This window comes from Marmota marmota, unplaced genomic scaffold (assembly GCF_001458135.2).
Source record: "Marmota marmota marmota unplaced genomic scaffold, marMar, whole genome shotgun sequence".
Lineage (NCBI taxonomy): Eukaryota > Metazoa > Chordata > Mammalia > Rodentia > Sciuridae > Marmota > Marmota marmota.
The window spans coordinates 894,387-915,147 of NW_025999968.1; the positions used below are offsets into that span (position 1 = coordinate 894,387).

Sequence of the window (20,761 nt, forward strand, 5' to 3'; positions counted from 1 at the left end):
GAAGAAGTTCAGATAACGAAAGTATAGAGAGAAAAGGGCATGCTTTACACTCATACACCTAATTCTCATAAGCCAACTAGATAGAACAAGAAAAGAGAGGAGGCAGCTGCGTTTTGCAGATCAGAAAACTAAAGCTTAAATTGGGTTATCCAAGAAGCCACAGCAGAGATGAATGTCTTCAGCTTTTGGGAAGTCCTTGTCTGTATGACTCTAGGATCCAAGAACTTCCCTTCAGCTAACACTGGCTTCCAGAAATGTTGCAAAATGTTCCATGTCAGAGATAGCTGAACACGGGCTTCTAGCCTCTCTGAGAATTACCTGGAAGGAACACATGGGTGAATGTTTAGGTCAATCATTTGGGCTTCTGAGCTTAGTACATCTTGAGAAAAGACATCCCCATCTCTTAATAGTTTATTAATTAATCAATCAACTAACCAATTCATGCATTCATGGTCTAAATAAAAATGTATTAAATGATATAATTTGCATTGTGAGGTATACACAGAAATGTAAGGGAGATTGTTTATTCTAGGCTTTTGTGTTTTAGTAGGGAAGTTATGTTCCCATGTGGTTGTGCAGACACAAAATACTGAGGGTTCTGAGGAAAGGAGCCCTGGGTCTTGCAGAATGTGTCTGGTTTTGACCAGTAGAGTAGACCTGGGAACATGTAGGAGGAAGCAGGGAACTGAGGATGAGCGACTTTCCAGGAAAGGGAAAGTTAGGAAGTAGAGACAGAAGAGCAAGCCCCCCAGGAGACAACAAGGTAGCCAGTTCAGGCTTAATTCCTGGTTTGTAGACCAGAATCAGTGGGAGGCAAGGCTTTTATTTGATCGAGGACTTGTTAAATTTTAACTTCCCTTTTGCACTATAATATATGTCTTAGTCACTTTCTGGGAAATTGAAGTTATCTATCAATATTTTCCCTTTGCTATTTTCCTGGGAAACTAGGAACTTGAGGAGTTAAAGTGTATGTGTATTCTTGGCTAGAATTTGGCACATAATGGGTACTCCATTAATGTTTACTGAGGAATGGAAGATTCTGGATCATTGTCGAACCATCCCTGTGTGAAGTTTCCGCTGAGAAATGCCATTCCTTTCTTTCCAGTGTTGTTGCACACTAAATGGAGTGGAATCTTACTACATTAAAGAACTTAAAGCACAAAGTCCCCTAAAGGAGAATTTTACTCATGTACACAGATGAGCTGCGTGTGAAGTTCATTCCTGGTATGTACAGACATTATCTCTGACCAGTTGGGTTACTCTCTAAACTAGACTGTGAAAGATAGAGGTTCAGATAACAGAAGTATATAGAGAAAAGGGCAAAAATCTGGACAGGCAAAATTCAGCACCATTATTGACCATTATTGTGCTGATTATGCATCTACTTTTCAGGTAGCAGCCTATTTGTGGTGATTAATTTGACTTATGGAACAGAATGAAGAAGCATTTTTTTTTTGGAGGAAATTTAAAGTAAAATGCATTTAAACAAAATGAACTATATGAATAACCAGGGGAAAGTAGGAGGGATATGGAGAAAAAGGAAAGGGTTAGATAGACCACCTTCAAGACTCCATTGGTCCAGAAAGGAGCTGAGCAAGTCAATTATGAGTAAAATATATGCTTTTCCAAATATGACTCTGCCACACAGTTTTTTTTTTCTTTTTACTTTCAGCCAACTGATTCTTTTTCCTTTTTAAAATTTTTTTTAATTAGTTATACATGACAACAAATGCATTTTGATTCGTCGTACACAAATAGAATGAACACAATTTTTCATTTCTCTGGTTGTACTCAAGGAAGAGTCACACCATATGTGCAGTCATACATGTGCCTAGGGTAATGATGTCCATCTCATTCCACCATCTTTCCTGCCCCCATGCCCCTTCCCCTTCCCACTCTCTGCTTTGCCCAATCACAGTTCCCTAATTTCCCTTTCCCCATTATAGATCAGCATCCACTTATCAGAGAGAACATTTGGCCTTTGGTTTTGGGGGATTGTCTTACTTTGCTTAGCATGATATTCTCCAACTCCATCCATTTACCTGCAAATGCCATAATTTTATTCTCTTTTAATGCTGAATAATATTCTATTGTGTATATATACCACAGTTTCTTTATCCATTCATCTATTGAAGGGCATCTAGGTTGGTTCCACAGTTTAGCTATTGTGGATTGTGCTGCTATGAACATTGATGTGGCTGTGTCACTATAGTATGCTAATTTAAGTCCTTTTGGTATAGGCCAAGGAGTGGGATAGCTGGGTCAAATGGTGCCACACAGATTTTTTTAAAGAGAGGAAAGGGCAAATTAATACACCATGGGAGAATTCCAAGGGTCAAAGTTAGGGTGAGAAAATGCAGATGAGGGGAGAGTAAAGAAAGGAAGCAGATAGGAGCCTGGTTTGTGCAAAAAAAAGCACAAAAGAAACCTCAACAGACATGGTAGGAATTGCCAGGGAGGCAGCCCAGCTGTGGGCTGGCTTATGGAAGGCAGGAACCCACGATGGGCAGATATCCTGAATTTGCTGGCTACTAGAAGTTTTTCTTTTCCACTGTATATTTTCTCCTTCTCCCTTAGGCCTTTGGCATCAGGGACACTAATAATTTAGAAAGTTCACCTATCTTCCAAAGTAACAAAAATGATAACAGAAGCTGCCATTGAATGGGCGCTGAGTTAGGCTCTTTATGCTCATCTTCTCAACAGACTTGAGGGATGGGCATTTTAACCAAAATCTGTATTTGTTTCCTACCACTTCTATAACAAATTACCACTAACATAGGGGCCTAAAACCCCACAAAGGTATTATCTTACAATTCCAGAGGGAAGAAGTCTTCAATGAGTCTCATGGGGCTCAAATCACTGGTGTCGTGTCAGCACAGTGGCACCTTCTTAAAAGATCTGTTTGCTTCCATTTTGAGGATGAAGAAAAGGAGGATTGAAGGGATTAGTTTGCCCAAGGTCACACTGCTAGAAGGTGCAGAAGCTGAGATTTAAACCAGGCTTCTGGGAGCTCAGTGTCGTTTGGAGGCTGTGGACTAATAGTGAGTACACTGGGCCTGCACATCAGAATACTAAGGTTCAAGTCCTAGTCCTGCCTGTCATAATTGTGTGACCTTGGGCAATGACCCTCTTGAGCCTCCTCCTCATTTAGGGCAGAACACAACTTGTTCCCCCCACAGGATGGTCGTGATCACCAAATGAGATGAGAGCTGCAGAAGCCATTGGCAAACTCAGATCATTTACAAATATGAGAAATTATTAATAATAGCCAGGGGATATTTAGGAAGAGCAGAGTATTGAGTTAAGGTTTTGCTTTATGCACCAGAGACTTTTGGAACATAGGAAGGAGGCTCTAATGGTGACATAGTTAAGGGTTCCCAGTTTGAAAAGCAACCTCCCATCCACTTTCCTTCTGCTCCCTGCTCAGGGACTGCTTTGCTGGGGAGAAATGGATGCCTTTATACACAGTTATCTATCTGTGCTTCTCTTTATTTTCCATGGTTGGCTTCATAGGGGAAAAAATTTCTCTTGGGCGGGGGGCGGGGGAAGCTTTCCAGTTATGCTGGGGTGTGGCGAGAGTCAGGTACCAGGCTGCACGTCCACAGGGGAGGGCCTTCTGTGCATTCCACCAGCATTCCTAAACAGTCAGCTCCCGCCCTTGGGCCTCAACCCTCTGGCTTTGGCCAGCTCTATGGCCTCTGCTCCAGACTGAGAGGGGATGCAGAGATGACCTCTGAGGTTTACTATGGGCTGGACGCTCCTTTCTTCCTGGCAGAGAAATTATTCAGAGATGATTCTGTTCTGTTCCACCTTTCACATTCTTTTTTTCTTAGTATCCATCTATGAAGGGCTTCCTACACTTGACTGCAAGACTCTCCAAAACAGAAGACATTGGAACTCTGTTACACTTACCTTTCTAGGTCCAAAGTGTGACTGTGCCTGACACATAACAGGTACTCAATTGTTTAGTTGAATAAAAAAATAAAGTCAGTAAGGGCTGGGGTTGTGGCTCTGTGGTAGAGCGCTTGCCTCGCGAGTGTGGGGCCCCGGGTTCGATCCTCAGCGCCACATAAAAATAAATAAACAAAATAGAGGTACTGTGTCCAACTACAGCTAAAATATTAAAAAAGTAGTAAATAAATGTTTACATGAATGAATAGAAGGATGGATGAATATACAACTTAGTGATTTGCCTAGAGCTTACTGCTGAAGAAGTTAGGGAGTGAGGCGAAATAGAAAGAATGTGAGCTTTGTATACCTGGCTTTGAATCTTTGCTTTCCCACTTTATAGTTCTGGGACCCTCAGGAAGTTACTAGATCTTATTGACTTTCTTTTCTACATGGAAATAGTAATACCTGGTTTCAAGGGGTACTGTGCAAATTAAATGAGAATATATGTGGAATTTTAATATAATATTAATCACCTAGACAGTATTACTTTTCTTTACTCAGTTCCTTGAAGCAGACAGGCAAGAGCTGATAAACCAAGGAATGGCAAAGACGCCCAATGTAGTGGTTTAATATTTTAAAGCACAGAGCCATAGTTTCAATGGAAATATGGAAATATGATTTCAATATGGAGCTCTAGTATTTAAAAACAGATCAAAATGGTGCCTCCTTGGATGGGACAAAAGTGCAGTAGGGAGCCTGGGATCACAGAGGATCCCCTCACCAGGTATACATCCTTAAAGCACATAGCAAGTTCCACAGTGGAAACTGGGGATCTAGAACTAATAAAAAAGAAAGTTGCACACAGAACTAATTACTGATCTTAAAAAAGCAGTTACCCACAATAGCTAAGCTATAAAACCAATCTAAGTTCCCTTCAACAGATGAATGGATAAAGAAAATGTGGTATAGATACACAATGGGATATTACTCAGCCATGAAGAAGAATGAAATCATGGCATTTGCCGATAAATGGATAGAGACAATTGTGCTAAGTGAAATAAGTCTATCCCAACACACAATAAAGGGGGAGGGGAGGGAAGAATAGAAGTTCATTGGATTAGACGAAGGAGAATGAAGAGAAGGAAGGGGAGATGGGAATAGGAAAGACAGTAGAATGAATTGGACATAACTTTCCTATGTTCATGCATGAATGCACGACCAGTGAAACTCCACATCATGTACAACCTCAAGAATGGGATCCTAATCAGAATAAGTCACACTCCATGTATGTATAATATGTCGAAATACACTCTATGTCATATGTACCTAAAAAGAAGAAGAAGAACAAAAAAATAGCAATTATCCAAGGACTTCCAGGATATCTAAGAGTGAAGCCGGAAGGCCCTGGTCACAGTGTGGAAGCTGACATTATGTAGTCTCTGTGTCAAGAGACTCCCATTCAGTGGAGGACATCTAGGAATCTTCCTGGAAAACTGAGACAAGTGGATTTGCTTCCCTCAAACACAAGATGGAGGACTGACTTAGGAAGGGTTGCTTGTACACCAAAGGAAAGGTGACATGATTTCTGTTAGGGCCAATAATGCTTGTGCATGAGGGCAAACCAATGAACATTTTTAGGTTACAAAATAAAAATTTCAGTGAACTTCCACATTGATAAATATTAAAAAAAACCAAAGACACTATGAGTTTGTTTGCCTTTCCAGAGAGGGACAGGTATGAAGAAAGCACAAAAGGCAAGGACAACGGGGCCCTGCTCCCCATACACACAGAATGTAAATCTGTTCTCTAGGCCTGGGAGAAGTTTTGCCTCTTGAGTTTTATCTTTGCTGGCCTGATAAGGAAATATTGTAAGGAATACCCTGGGAAGGTTCATTTTATGCGTTAGCAGGGCTTGAATACGGTACCCAGGTTTTTGGTCAAAGAGCAGTCTAGGTATTGCTTTGAAGATGTTTTTTTTTTTTTTGAGAAGCAGTTAACATTTAAGTCAGTAGACTTTGAATAAAGTAGAATACCCTCCATAATAGGGGGACAGGGGGTTTCTCTGGTCAAAGGAAGCCTTAAGACCAAACATTGAGGTTTCCTGAAGAAGCAGCAGTTCTGACTCATGAATGCTACGTAGAAGGTCTGCATGAGTTGTCAATCTGCAGATTTCAGACATAGAGAGCAGCATCCACTCTTCCCGAATTTTCAGACTGCCAACCTGCTGTATAGATTTCAGATGCATTGGTCCCCAAAATCACATGAGCCAATCCTTAAGATAATTCTCTTTCTCTAGATACAGATAGATAGATGACAGATGATAGGATATATACTTATATCTATATACATATCCAGACATATCTAGGTGTACACACACACACACACACACACCTTTCCTATATGTACATATATATATATTTTCTATTGGTTCTGTTTCTGTGAAGAACCTTGTCTAATGCACTCTCTTGATTTGGATTGATTATGGTTTTGATAGAAGCCAAAATTATCACTCTCTGATGTCTCTGAGACCATTTTACCCCTTCCAATTTCTACTGCCAGCTGATAGTTTCTGGTTCGAATGATCTCAACAACTTCCATATCCATTCCATGCCATGCTTTGGGAGTGAACTTTCTAAAGCAGAGGTCCTCAAACAATCCTATAGAGAGCATGGAAGTTTTGGGGGCAAATGGAATTATTGTAATCATTTTCTGATTTTAGAAAAAAATTACTGAGCAATATTTGTGATTTTAAGAATTTCCCTCTCATAAATTTTCTTAAATCTTGGGCGCTGTTACCACCTGTCTATATTAAAACTAGTTTGAGACACAAAGTAGGCTCGCGATCTGCTTCATTATTTTAAACTTAGTATATCAACACTTGGTGGTGTTCCACAAAGATAAGCAAGACTTTCACGTGCCAGTCACTAAATCCACCTTGAGATCCACTATCCTAATACACAGCTCTGGCTTTATTTCACTCCTCTGCTTAAAAACCTCCAAGGCTCATTGTACCCCAAATTCAAAGGACCGTCATAGATAGCTGTCTCTTTACCTATACGCTCAGCCACTGGCTCCTTCACTTCCTACTACCAGGTGACTTCACTTGTCCACCCATTCTCTGTTATTGACCAATATCTTCCAATTCAAACTTGCTCCTGTCCTATTCCAGTGCATTCAAATTTGAGAACTTCTTTTCCGCTCCTGGAGACAAACCAATGACCTCCCTTTCCTTGTTTCTACAGTATTTGGGCAGACCCAACCATTTCATTCTTCTAGTCAGTGGCAGAGAGGCTGGACAACCTAGGAGATTAAGTATGAACTTCTTAGCTGTGTTCAGGACGCACCACCCAGTTCCAAGTAGTCTCCCTGCTCCCCTTGAGTCCTGAGCATGCCTCCAGGGTGAACTTGGTTGTTCCTCTCTTTGGAATCCCTTCCTTTTCTTCCTCTTGGATTCTTTGCCATCTCTGAAGCCCAACTGAAAAACTCTTCTACTACCCTTGTCCAGAGTTACCATTCCTTCCCTAGATACTCTCTCTGTCCTTGGCAAACAGATTTCCTGGGGAGTTAATCTAGGTCCTGTTTGTGGACATGTGTGTTTGGCTTTTCTCCCCCCCATCCTCTTGCCACAGCAACCTTGCCCAGTGCTTTGTTATATCTCTTCCTTACACAAGTTTGTTTAATGATTTATTCTAAACCCACAAAGAAGCAGGTTTTTGTACATTAAAAAATCCAATTTGATAAAGAATTATATTTAAAAAGCAAAATTATAAACCCTGTAAATAGGTTGAATGCCACACCTAAAAGTCAATAACTATATTCTTGGTTTATTGTGTCTTACTAAAGTTTGTAATTTAGGGAAAAATTAAAGTGTCTTTTATTCCAGGGCCATTATTGGTCATGTGCCCGTTCATTGCATAATGGATTATCTTCTTCTTCTTCTCCTTCTTCTTCCTCTACTGGGGATTAAACCCAGGTGAGCCACATTCCCATCCCTTTTTATTTTTTATTTAGAGACAGGGTCTCACTGTGTTGCTTAGGACCTCACTAAATTGCTGAGGTTGGCTTTGAACTTGAGATCCTCCTGGCTCAGTCTGCCAAGCTGCTGGGATTGAAGGATTGCACTACTGTGCCTAGCTACTTTATTCCTTTTAAAATAATAAGATTCCACCTCTATTTATATCTCTTTGACATTAAGAGAAAGTCCAAATCCCCTGCCCTTGAGCTTGCTTTTTATCTTAGAAATTAAGTCAAACAAAAAAGCCTTCTACCCTTTCCCTCTACTCAAAATCTTCCTTACTCTTCACCCTAATATGGAAATGCCACAATTACAGAATCACTGCTTTGCTGCTGATTAAAATACAAATACATTCAGAAGACACACATGGAGTCTCATTAGCCACCAATGTCAACGCCTCTTTGGGAATGATTTTATCAGATCCCTCATATTTATGTTCAAAGGGAGAAGGAAGATACGCAGAAGGTAGCCCAGACCCTAAATTGAAGATTAAAGGCATGGGTGTGTCTCTGTGTGGTCAGAGACTGACTCCTGGTGATGCGAGGCACCCTCCCTTCTTGCCTTCCCTGTTAGTCCATGGTATGCTGGGGCTGTTTCAAATATGTGGTCTTCTGCCTCTTTCTCCTGTTATTCTAATGCAACGCTTCCCTACGTATGGTAGGTTTACCTTTTTTTTTTTTTTTTTTTTTTTTTTTTACCAGGCAGGCCTAGAAAGGGACTAGTGACTTTTAAAATAATGGGAAGCGACCATGGTGGACAGAAAGCAGAGAAGTGATTATCCACTTTAGAAATGATACGCCACAGACTGAAGTGAGCAACTCGCCTTAAATGTTTTCCCTGCCAAGGAATAGCCCCCGTGAACCCCACCCTGTGAAAAACTTCCCAGTGACCTGGCACCACGATGATTTACTAAAATTGCTCAACACCCTGGGAGTTCCTTTGCTTTGAGAAGGGTGGATTTTTAAAAGGCTATCTATGTATTTCTTTTTTTTTCTTATACTTTCATTCAGTTTGTTTTCTTATACAGATTATTCACATCCAGGGTGTTGAGGTTTCCAGACACATTGAATAGATCTAAAAACAATTGCTCACTAAACAAACCAATTCTTGAAGCAGAAGAAGAAGAAGTGGGACTCACCCACCAAGCATGAGATCATTTTTTTCAAGTTCATTACCTCTTTTCCTCACCCAAGTTTGTTGCAGCAGAGATCACGCAAGCCACACCTCAAACTCTACTCATGCTAGAGAAATTTGGATTAACCAAAGAGTAAATAAATCAATGGGAAATAGGAGAGGGGGGAGGAAAAAGAATCACAATATGCTGTTGTCTTAGCCTTAACCCTGAAACCTAGGACAAGGGCAAATAATTGTATACAAAAGTGGGTATGAAGATTTCAGATCAGAACAATTTACAAGTCTGCTTAAACCTGACAACGATGAAAAGGGAAGCTTATTTCCATGGTGTGATACCCACAGCTCACAGTATCCATGAGTTTTGTTTTGTTTTATTTTTCTTACTTTACAGCTCTCTCAACTTGCTTTGACCTATATGGTAGCTAGAAGCTACATGTGACTAAAGTCAAATAAATTCACCTCAATAGAAGTAAAAAACAAAACAAAACAAAAAACAGTTCTTTAGTTCTCTGGCTACATTTCAAGCACTCCATAGGCACATGTGGTTAGTAGCTGTTGCCTACAGCATTTCCATCATCATGGAAAGTTCTACTGGCCATCCCTGCTCTGGATTTCTGGTGCTCCCTGTGATGGCTGCAGCCATTCACCCACCAGAAATCAAGAACTAAGATGTAAGCAATGGCTCCAGTGCCCAGAGGTGTCAGCAATGCCAGTGGGATGCCCAGGTCCAGGGCAGGAATACAGTGGAGATCCTAGGGGGGGCGTGAGATCAGGACAATGTGGTCTCTGTCCCAGTTAAGCAATGGTGGCCTATCAGGTTTGTGGATGGGCTGCGTGGCCATCAGACCCAGATTCCAGAGCAGGGTACAGCAGATTCTAGGGCTGATTGGTATTTGGTCTGGTTAAGAATGTAAGCAGGAGAGGTAAAAAGGAAATGCTGCTTTTTTTTTTTTTTCTTTAACTAAATGGTTTCTAAGTTCCTCTTTGTTTCAAAAAGTCTAAGCGTCCTTCCCTGGTAGTTAAAACAAACAAACAAACAAACAAAACTGGTCAGTTGATTTTTAAGCCTATTTTAGCAGAAAACAAAACAGTTTGTTGTCAGCAAAAAACAAAATAAGAATTATTATTACTTTTTTCTATTAAGGTTAATCAAAAGAAAAACTATTTCCTCACAAAAAAACTACAAAACCGAAGTTTTATTTATAATACAAATATACATAAATACATATATACATAAAACTTGAGTTATTTTCTGTTGTGTGTTTGAACTTCACTGAGTCAAGAAATGGTCAATAAACATTGTCTTCAATTAAAAAATATATTAAAATTAATATAAACTCTTAAATATCTTAAAAATCTTAAAACTAGTTAGAAGTAGAATTTGAGACTTATAACACAAACAAAATAGTACTAGCATTATTTGAAACTTGTATTTTGTGTAAGAATGTTAGGACAAAAATATATTTAGGACCTGTGGATCCTAAATAAGATCAAGAATTGCTGAAGTGTAAAGAATAAATTACGCAAAAATAACATTGTTTAGGTAAGCTTATCTGTTGAATTATGTCAACCAAAATGTACATTGAACAGAACTGTTTTCAGAGAAGCACCATGAATAATTTGCCCCACAAATCCCATTACTAGTTGGCAAGACCAAATGATTTCTAACAAGATCAGGAAACTCTCTCTCGCCTAGGCTATGGGATATATTTTTAAAAAAGAACATGACCATTTCCTTAGATATTCTTTTGTTTTTCTGATTCCACAAGAAAGTTGTGGAGGAGGGGTCTATAAAGGCTAGGTCCATCAGAGAGTTAACCAGGAGCCTGAGGGTTCCTGGGGAAATTTGAAGTTGGAATCAGGAGAACTGAAGAACATCCCTAGGACTTTGGTCTCAGTTCTGACAACAGGCCAAAGATATCAAAGGTTTCAGGAGAGCAATTTGTACAGTTCAAAATAAAAGAGATCAGAATAATATCCTAAATTACAAAAGTAGCAGGTTCTATTAATCAAGAATGTAACTTCTTCCCCTTTCTCTAGTAGATGGCTAACTTCGTTCCCAGGAAAGTTAATCAACTGTGGAGGGTGCAGACGCTTCCCACAGGGCAAGGGGGTACTCACAGAGCTGCCACCTCCTTCTGGCACTGCTGGGCTCTGCAGTCCTCACCAGCCCAGGGTGCTTTGCTAGCCTGCAGCGATTCTTTAAACCTCCGGTCCAGGGGAAGGATGGTCTGTGATTGGGAGGAGGCATCTCACATGGGCTGAACCTGATGCTGCCTGAACCTGCCTGGCAGAGAGGCAGGGAGTGACAGGAAGCTCACTTGGTAGGTTTCTGCTGCCTTGGAATGTGTGATTGAGGGATCCCGGGAAGCATCTTGACACCTTGACAGGGTTTAGCTTATCACTTGGATTCCTCCTAAATCTGGACTTTATTCCTCGAATACAAACTCAGGGTTTTGTTTTGTTTTTGTATTTGGTACTGGGGTTCAAACCCAGGGGCATTCCACCACTGAGCTGCATCCCAGCCCTTTTTATTTTTTTACTTTGAGACAAGGTCTTGCTAAATTGCTGAGGCTGGCCTCAGATTTATAATCCTCTTGTCTCAGCCTTCCCAGTCACTTGGATTACAGGCATGTATCACTGTACCTGGCTTGTTTTAAAATTTTATTTGATTTGTGTTTGTTAGTGTGGTTGATCATTACTTCTGTCTTCAGGTATTAAAAGGCCTGTTAGTCCTTACTTCTCATAATGAGGCTGAGACTTTTTACCTGGACAGGGTTGTGTCCATTTTCAGTTTCTTCAAATGCTATAGTGGGGGGAGTGGAGATAGGTAGTATAGAGATAGTAATTGCCTAACTTATGCTCATCCCGTGAGTGGTCCAAAGACTAACAAGGAGCAAGAGATGTATCTGAAAACAGATTCAGAGAAATTTAGCAAAGAGAAAGGCTCCACTAAGTATCTGATGATGTCCCTTCCTTTCTCGCTGCTTTCCCTTTCCCCTTCTTTCTGGAGCTATCCTGTGTCATACCCAGTACTAAGGATATTACATTTTAATGGGTTTATAGCATATCACAATGTACCACTGTGCTAATTTAACCTGGTGTTAGTAATAGGTAAGGGCTATCATGTAAGAATTATGAAATGCTTTAATTAACAGACTTGGGAGTTCCTTGAGGGTCAGAACCATCTGTCACAGTTTAGGTTCTTCAGGAGCAGACTCTGAGACAATTTACTGTGCCATATATTTATTAGGGAGTGCCCTGAAATTAGCACCCTTGGAAGGGAGAAGGAAGAAACAGGACTGGGCAGAGAAAAGTCCAGGGGCAATATATGTAGGGCAGCTTCAGGCAACCCCCACCTTTAACCTCCGGAGGAAGATGCCCTGTTGGAGTTCTGCCTTGGGCCTCTCCATGATCTGTCCTTAAAATATGAGTCACCCTTGGAAGGAAGCTTTCTGTAGCTGAGACAATTCCTGATGGAGACTGACAACTGGGGGTACCAGTGATGCTAGTCATGAGGCAACAAGTTTCCCCTTGAAGGGGACCATGTGGACCATCTCTGTGTCCATCACAATGCTCAATTCTCCTTTAGCTCTCCAGGGCCTGTTTAGATAAATTATGGTAATTCACACAATAGAATTCTATGCAACAATTAAAAATGATGCCATAGCCAGGCGGCAGGAGGACCATGAGTTCAAAGCCAGTCTCAGCATCAGTGAGGCACTAAGCAACTCAGTGAGACCCTGTCCCTAAATAAAACAAAATAGAGCTGGGGATGTGGCTCAGTGGTTGAATGCCCCTAAGTTCATTCCCTGTACCCCCCACCCCCCAAAAAAAATGCCACAGAAAAATATTTAATGCCATGAAATGAATTTGGTTATTTATTTAACAAATATTTGTTAAATAAATAATAATAAATATTTATGATAATATATTATAAACTTATGATGTACCAGGCACTATTTTAGTTGCTAAATTAAAAAAAAAACTTTAAAAATAGTTTCTGTGATTTAGGCTGGGGATATAGCTCAGTTGGTAGAGTGCTTGCTTCACATGCACAAGGCCCTGGGTTCAATCCCCAGCACCCCCTAAAAAATATTTCTGTGATTTGACAAATTTTAATTATAAAAAAAGAAACATAAGTTATTAAGAGCATGTGTTCTTGTGGAATCTTTGTGATGAAGTAACAGGAAGTAAACAAGGGCAAGTTTCCATTCATGCTTGAGGCATTTTCTGTTCTATTTCTAGGATTATGTAGGGAAAAAATTGAAAGTTTTGAAAATCTTTTCAAAATAGATTGGGTAAGCATAAAAGCCAGTAACCAGAGACAAGGGACTATCTGGGAAAGCAAAGTTAGTCTTCAGATAACTGCAACTGATGTGAAATTTCAAGGCCTTCATGTGGAGGTATGGCAGGTTTATTTTTCCAATAATTGATTTCTAACTCTGTTCTGCTAAGCCCTCCATTTCCTCTGGCTGGTGACTCCCTCAATCACTTCTTACCTGAATTCCAGAACTCATCAGTGAATTATCATTGTGAAAAAATGATATCTGTTAGAAAGACTTGGGATATTTTCTATCACCACAATTTAAACCGGAAACTCCAGTGGTTTGGCAGGAAAGGGGAGAGCAGTTTTTCTCTCTAATAATCCCTTGCCCTGTCCCTGAATGTGCTCCTCTGAGAGGTAAACACACCCTCATCTTGTTCCGACAGGACCAGAAGAGGCTGTTGTTCCTTCCTGTGGGTCCTTCACTTCACAGCTCACTACTAGCGGCACTGTGGAGGGGTTCAGGACTGGTTAATGAGAGTTCTCACTGAACCCAACCAGCTCCCCTGGGCACCAGAGGGGGTTCTGCCCCCTCCTTTGGTTTGTAGCCAGTCTATACCCTCCAGTCTCCCACCTACACTCCCATGCCCCTGTTCTCAGGCTTAATCCATTTTCTACACACTGTAGGAACCTGGATCTAAAGAGGTATGCCTGACCCATCTGCCTGGCTGTACCACCATCACCACCAGCCTCCAACATGTTCCTTCTGGGTTGTAGTTCTGAGGCAGGTTAGCAAACCTGGCGACTAATGTGGTATCTAACTGGGCTAAGAGATGTTGGTCCTGTACACACCCTCAAACTTTTCGATCTTTTCTTTGAAGCAAGAAACCACTGGCCTGTTTCTCTTCATGAACACTGTTTTCCCTAACCAGATCCCTTGCTTCAGGTGTACTTTCTTATGGGGGAGGGAAGCATCTGCAGTGCACACTGGGTGGCAGAATGTCTGGAAGGTCCTTCCTTTCTGGAAGCTCTCTGAATGAGGAATGTACTTTAGTTAATGCCTTTTGTTCTCCCTCTCACCACCTTCAGGAAGACTTCAAACCATAATGTTATCTAGCATGTTATCAGTACTTAAAGTCCCAGGGATCGTCATATTTCCTCTTCTCAACAGCCCTGTGAAGAATGCACTATTGTTCACTCCATTTTATAGATGATGGGATTGAAAATTGAGGATGTCAACTGCCCTTGGTTGCAGAACTATTTAGAGGTAAGACCCTTACTGACCTGTCACCACAGCCTGTTGGAGTGTAGTGAGATGATCAGTTTAACTCTTAGAATGGTATTAAAATTTTAAGTCACTAATGTGATTTTTTTTCCCCTATTAATTGCTTACTTAGATTATAGAAAATAGAATATTTTTCCTAGGACAGGTAAGAAGACATCTTCTGCAAAATTTGCTGAAGAGTAGGTAGCTCTGCCAGAGGACTCAGGCTGCCTGCAGCGTAGACCAGCTTACTCACCTGAGCTCAGCTTCTCTTTTAAAAACAGCAGTCAAACCTACGAACATTGCGCTTGGTGTGTCCGTGTCTACCCTTAATTCTTTAAGGCCTCCCCAAATCACTTTCTCTCCCGCTGGGTTTGCTTTCTTTGCAAATTTCCCCAAAATGTATAATCTTCTTTCATAACCATTTTTGTTTGTTTTTAAAAATATTTTTTTAGTTGTAGTTGGTACAATATCTTTATTTATTTATTTAGTTTGTGCTGAGGATTGAACCCAGTACCTCACACATGCAAGGCGAGAGCTCTACCACTGAGCTACAGCCCCAGCCCCTTTCCTAACCTTTTAAAATAAACTTTTTAGAGGTATAGTTGAGGATGTTGTATACGCCTTACATTTTGGATCTAAGCGGTTCCAAGCAAAACCAACACTGATCTCCGTATCTAGAGGAATTACACTTATACTAAGCAACTGGTTTGTTTTCATCTATTGGGCACCGTACATCTTCAACCAAATTCATTCTTGCTTCATTCTCACCACTCCCCTGAAACTTCTCCTCCAGGGCCAACAACCTCTCTTCTGCCAAATTCAGGGAAACTCCTTGGTCTTCGTCTGCTCAGTTACTTAGCGGCAATTGATCAGCTGCCGGCGCCATCTGAGCACTTCTTCCCTTTTTTGACTTCCAAAATATCATATTCTCTTCTTAGTCCCTGCTCTTTTTACCTCCTTGGCCTGACGTTGTAAGGCGCCAGGCCTTGGGTCTAGCTTTCAGTCCCTCCCACTCCCCACTTTGGTCATACTTTGCGTTGTTGGTGCCTTTTAATTATGCATAATAGTGGGATTTGTTGTTACACATCTGTACATGCCATGGTATGACAATACAATTCTGTCAGTATGGCTCCCCCATATTTCCCTTTCCTTTTCCTCACCCCCTGCCCCAGCCCTAGTCCCTTTTCTGTTCTCTGTTGGTCTCCTTTCCAGTTCTCAGTTCTGAGCCTCCCTCTGCACATCCATAAGAAGGAGTCAGCCCCATCTCTTCACTCATTTCCACAGGGCTCCATTAGGCATTCAGAAAGATAAAGCAACATTGTCAGATTGAAGGGGAATAGTAAGTTTACAAGTTCTTATAAACACCGTGATGCTTCTGTGTGTCGTCGTACCCCGACCCGGCAAACTTCTTTTTCTTTCCTTGACCATCCATTTTTGAAGAGCACTGAATTAAATTGTGGCCTTTCTTAATCTGAGATATATATACATTTTTAAAATCTTTTGTTTATTAGCTATTGAGTGTGGAAGATTTTGTGATACAGTTTAAATCCACCCTTTTCATCAAAAACGTTGGGGATTTTTCAGAATGTAAGTCAGGCTTTGTTTCTTTCCGTAACAGTTCAGTGGCTTCCTCTGTACTCAGCATACAGTCCAGGAGCCTTGCCATGGCTTATAAGTTGCTCGAGTACGGACTCCATCTTCATTAAGCGCTATGTTCACCCTTCGTGTGTGCTCCAACTGCATAGCTTTGGCATTTGCTGTTGTTTGCAGTGGAAGCCCCTTCCTGCCAGCTGCTGCGGGGCTGACTCTCTTGACCTCTCAGGAGCAGCACCTCTCTCACGCCCCCTGTCGGAGAAGCCTTTCCTGGTTGCCCCAAAGTACCTTCAAGTGTCTAAAGTACTCTGTCCTCTCCATTCCAGTTGCTTTTTCTCACAAAAAATGTTTTATTTCCTTCCCCAAAGGAATAAAAATCTGCTCTTATTTATTTGTTGTCTTTTCTTCCTTGCCTGTGAGGAATCACCCAAAGTAGAAGAGTTTTGAATGAAGAAATTCGGGAACTTTGTGGTGAAATGAGTTCTACTCAGTCCTGGGGGTTGGAAGGGTTCACGGCATTAAGTACCCCCTGAGAAGAGCCAAAAGTGTGTGATCAAAGAGCCAGGCATGTGACGATCGCTCCATTTCTGAAATACTGCCTTGATCCTTTTTTACTTTAAAAATAATGTTTATTCTGATAACAAAACAAATGTGAATCTATTATAGACAATAATCACCTTTATTTCCTTGCCCAGTGATGGACATTTTTTTTGTGAAGAATCATCCATTCAGAAACTGATCCAGGGACTACTGTGTCATGAATTCTACATGAATAAAGTGAATAAAATGAACAAAAACTTACTCTCATGGCAGTTCCTATCTTTCTTTTTTGCACTTCTCTTACATAACTGGAACCATATTTACAGTCTCCAAAACTAGTTATTTTCACTTGACATTTTGGTACTGACATGCCCCCATGTGATTATTTGCAACATGATTTTAATGGATGTGTTGTTATGTATTTGACTGAATCCCTCTGGTTGAAAATTTGGGTTATTTGAAAATTTTTAATGTTGAATAATGGTGTAGAAAATATACTTGTATAAAAATTTGAAAACACATTCATTATTTCCTTAGTCCAAATTTCTAGAATTAGAATTTCTTACTATAGGACATATTCATTTTAGTTTTACTCCCCCACAACAGTGTAAGAAAGTTCTCTGCACTTTTATGTACTTTTTTTTTAGTCCTGGGGATTAAAACCAGGGGAGCTTTGACCACGTTTTTTTTTTTTTTCTTTTTTTTTAAATTTTGAGATACAGTCTCACTATGTTGCTTAGGGTCTTGCTAAGTTGCTGAGACTGGCCTTGAATTTGTGATCCTCCTGCCTCAGCCTCCTGAGCAACTAGTATTATAGGTAAGATTGATGTACTATCTTAAAACAAAAACAAAACTTTGCCTATAAAAGTCATTTAATTTGTATCTAATTTTAAAAAAGTTTCTATTTCTTTGGTTATTTACATGTTTTCTTCCATAAGTTTCCCATTCTTATTTCTGGCCCTCTTTAATTGGGAGTGTGTGTATAGTGTTAAAAAATTGATTTGTAGGAACTGGTTACATACTTGGTAATACACTGATATAACCTGTATTTTGTAACTGTCACTCTTAGCTAATCATTTCCTTTTTGATTTTTCCTATACTTTTTTTCCAAGTTAATTATATGCCTTCCTTAATGATTTTTACCTTTGGCATTGTGCTAGAAAGGGTTTTCCAACTCAAGATTTCTTATTCTCCTAATTTTTCTCTTCTTTTGTTCCTTTCAACTGCCTCTTTATTTATTTGACTCTTTTTTTATGTAGACATATGTTATTTATGTATATGTATATTGTTACACAATGTGGGGTAGATCCAATTATATCATCCAAATAAACAATAATAACAGCAACATTAATTAGATGGACAAAATTTCATCGCATGGGTTTCCCTCAAGTTATCTGACCAGTGTGTGGTTGGATAATTGTCACTATTTTTTTTCCTCACAGAATTCTGCTGGGCGTGGTGGTGCATGCTTGGATTCCTGCTTGGAATCCCCGTGACTCGAGAGACTGAGGCAAGAGGATAGTGAGTTCAAATCCAGCCTCAGCAATTTAGGGAGACCCTAAGCAACTTAGCAAAACCCTGTCTAAAAATAAAAAATAAAAAGGGCTGGGGATATAGTGCACCCCTCATGCATACCCTGTACCAATTTTTTTTTTAAGACACAAATCTTTCCTATAAAATTCTCCAGGTTCAACATCACTTCTGGAAGTGCAATTTGTCTCCATGAGTGATTTGTAGGTGGGGTAGTTTTGGTGATGACTAGGTGTGGCTGGTCATCTACCACAGTGACTAAATAGATGTAAAGGTCACTAGAAAAGAGAAGACCTTTATTTCCAGCTCAGCTCTTTCTATGTATCTGCTTACACAGAGTCTGGAGCTCTCTGAGGCTCTACCTGGAAGAAACATTTTCTCCCTCGACTTAGCTGTCTTTGAGGGTTCTCAGCACAATAGATTGTGCCCTGATGTATCTATCAGTACTGTCCCAGAAACCATCAAATTCTCTGATCTCTCTCTTGCTTTGAGTTTATAGATTCACTTCTTTTCATAAACTTTTACAGTAATTTTGATGGAATTTGAAGAGTTTTTTTTCTTAAAAAATTTAAAACAGAGTTAGGCAGACAATGTTACTTTGCCTATTGGAATCCTAGCTGTTCCTAATAATAGGCCACATTGCCAATTTCCACCTGGTATTAGATTGTCACAAGTGATGTCAACATTGCAAGAAGAAAAAAAAAATCTTTTGAGAGCCTAATAAGGCACTGGTCCACTAATATAGTTTGCCACTTATCAAAGCATGTGAGCACTACCTTTAGAAGTCTTTACAATATTCTTAATTAAATACCCCCCCCACACACACACACCTTTTCTGTAATCATGGGGATTGAACACAAGGCTTTGTGTGTACTAGGCAAGTGCTCTACTACTGAGCTACAGCCCCAGCCTCCCAACTTCTCCTTCAGTTAAATAACTGAAATGAAAATTCAAGCATAGATATGTGCAGTCACCTGGAACCATAGTGCAAAAAACTAGCAAAAGACATAATTATATGCTTATACTTACATGCTTACGACTTAAAGACTCACAAAAATAGGTTGGAAAGAGTTAATACAGAGGTTAGTTTAATAAGAGCAATGGGAATAAGAGGAGTGATCATGGGTTACTAGTCAAGAAATAGTAGATGGTTAACTTTAAAAAAAAAATTGAACACAGAAACATGGGAATTTGTAAAGAATGAGGGAAATAGGAAGATAATTCTCCTGGAAGGTTCAGATATTCTTCTTTTTGGATTTCACAGTGATTTTCCTTCCTCTTTTCTGTCATAAGGTGAATCTTAAAAATATTAAGCTCCACAAATGTTTTTCATATGATAGCTTTATTGATATATAATTCACATACCACAAAATTCATTGTCGAGAGCCACAGTTAAGTCAGAATGACGCCTGGCATTTTGCTAGAGGGAATGGTTGAAAGGTGACCCTGCTCTGGGATTTGGGTGGCTCCAGGATTAGGGTGGATCCTGCTGGGATTAGGGCGGATCCTGCTGCCTCAGGCACCCGCTATTTTGGAGTTCCCGTTGAGTTCTCGCGGGGTTCTGAGAGAATTGGTGCACGCGGAGCCCAGTGGAGGGAGTGTGTTCCCGAAAAGTGTGTGTAGAGTGCCAGTGAGAGTTTGGGAATAAAGAGTTGCTGTTTGAATCTACAAGGCTTTGTGGTGGCTCGGTTATTTTGTGCCCAGACAGACTGCGGCATTTGGCGGATCGTCCGGGGGACGCCTGAAGCTCAGAGGTAAGTGAAATTGTTCGCCCCTAAGGGAAGGCGAGAGAATGGGTGACCATTTCAAAAAACAATGTGTTCTTGTTTTGATTTGTTTTGTTTTTGTTTCAAGCTGCCTATCCCTAGAACTTTCTCAGGCAAACTGGGAAAAATGGTTGGCTCAAGGTTTGAAGTTGTTCGCCCCTGAGGAAGAGATAGAAATAGACCACAAATGCACATGTCAAGAAAATAGGAAAATTGATAAAATGATTTTTTGTTCTGTTTTTGTTTCATTCTGTTTCTGTTTTGTTTTGTGTTATCTTGTTGGATTGTGTTATCTTTATAGTAGATTAGAAATTAGTAAAAAACAAACTGAAAGAGTGTTAAGTAAATTGTTAGAGGTCCAGACTATGATAGAAGACATGTTAGATCAAGTAAAAGAGAAGGTCTCTAGAGCTAGTCAGATAGAGGAAGAAATTTACATTTTTAGTACCCAAACAATCAGCTCAAAAGGTAGAGTTTAATGCAGTATTACAAGCTTTTGTGATGTTTAAAGATTCTGTATTTAATTTATTTTCTGATAGTCAGTATATAGTTAATGCTATAGTATCCCTTGAAGATGCTGGTAGGATTTCTCCTTCCTCTACTGTTTTCTCTTTGTTTTCCACTATACAAAGTCTAATCTGGGACAGAAAAGATCCATTCTTTATAGGACATATCAGGGCACATACAGGATTGCCTGGAGCCCTTAGTTTGGGCAATGATTTAGCAGATAAAACTACACATGACATACATATTTTCTC

The 20,761-nt window shown here is 40.1% G+C and overlaps 2 protein-coding genes and 1 non-coding gene across 5 annotated transcripts in view; 1 reads left to right on the forward strand and 2 right to left on the reverse strand.

Moving 5' to 3' along the window:
* Nucleotides 1-11,304, reverse strand: part of Upk1b (uroplakin 1B) — a 30,138-nt gene extending 18,834 nt beyond the window's left edge. The window contains exon 1 of one of the 3 annotated variants that reach the window (XM_015478486.2): nt 11,162-11,304. The gene's annotated coding sequence lies outside the window, so the exon portion shown is untranslated. Of the gene's footprint in view, nt 1-2,646; nt 2,658-11,161 lie in introns of those variants that run through there. The other 2 variants (XM_048803271.1, XM_048803270.1) reach the window with 2 other exon arrangements.
* Nucleotides 9,586-20,761, reverse strand: part of Tex55 (testis expressed 55) — a 34,970-nt gene continuing 23,794 nt past the window's right edge. Inside the window, exon 4 of the mRNA XM_048803843.1 lies at nt 9,586-9,792. Coding sequence (XP_048659800.1) covers nt 9,586-9,792 — 207 coding nt within the window. The remainder of the gene's footprint in view (nt 9,793-20,761) is intronic.
* Trnav-cac lies at nt 13,058-13,130 on the forward strand. Its single transcript has one exon. It is a non-coding gene; the product is annotated as a tRNA-Val (tRNA).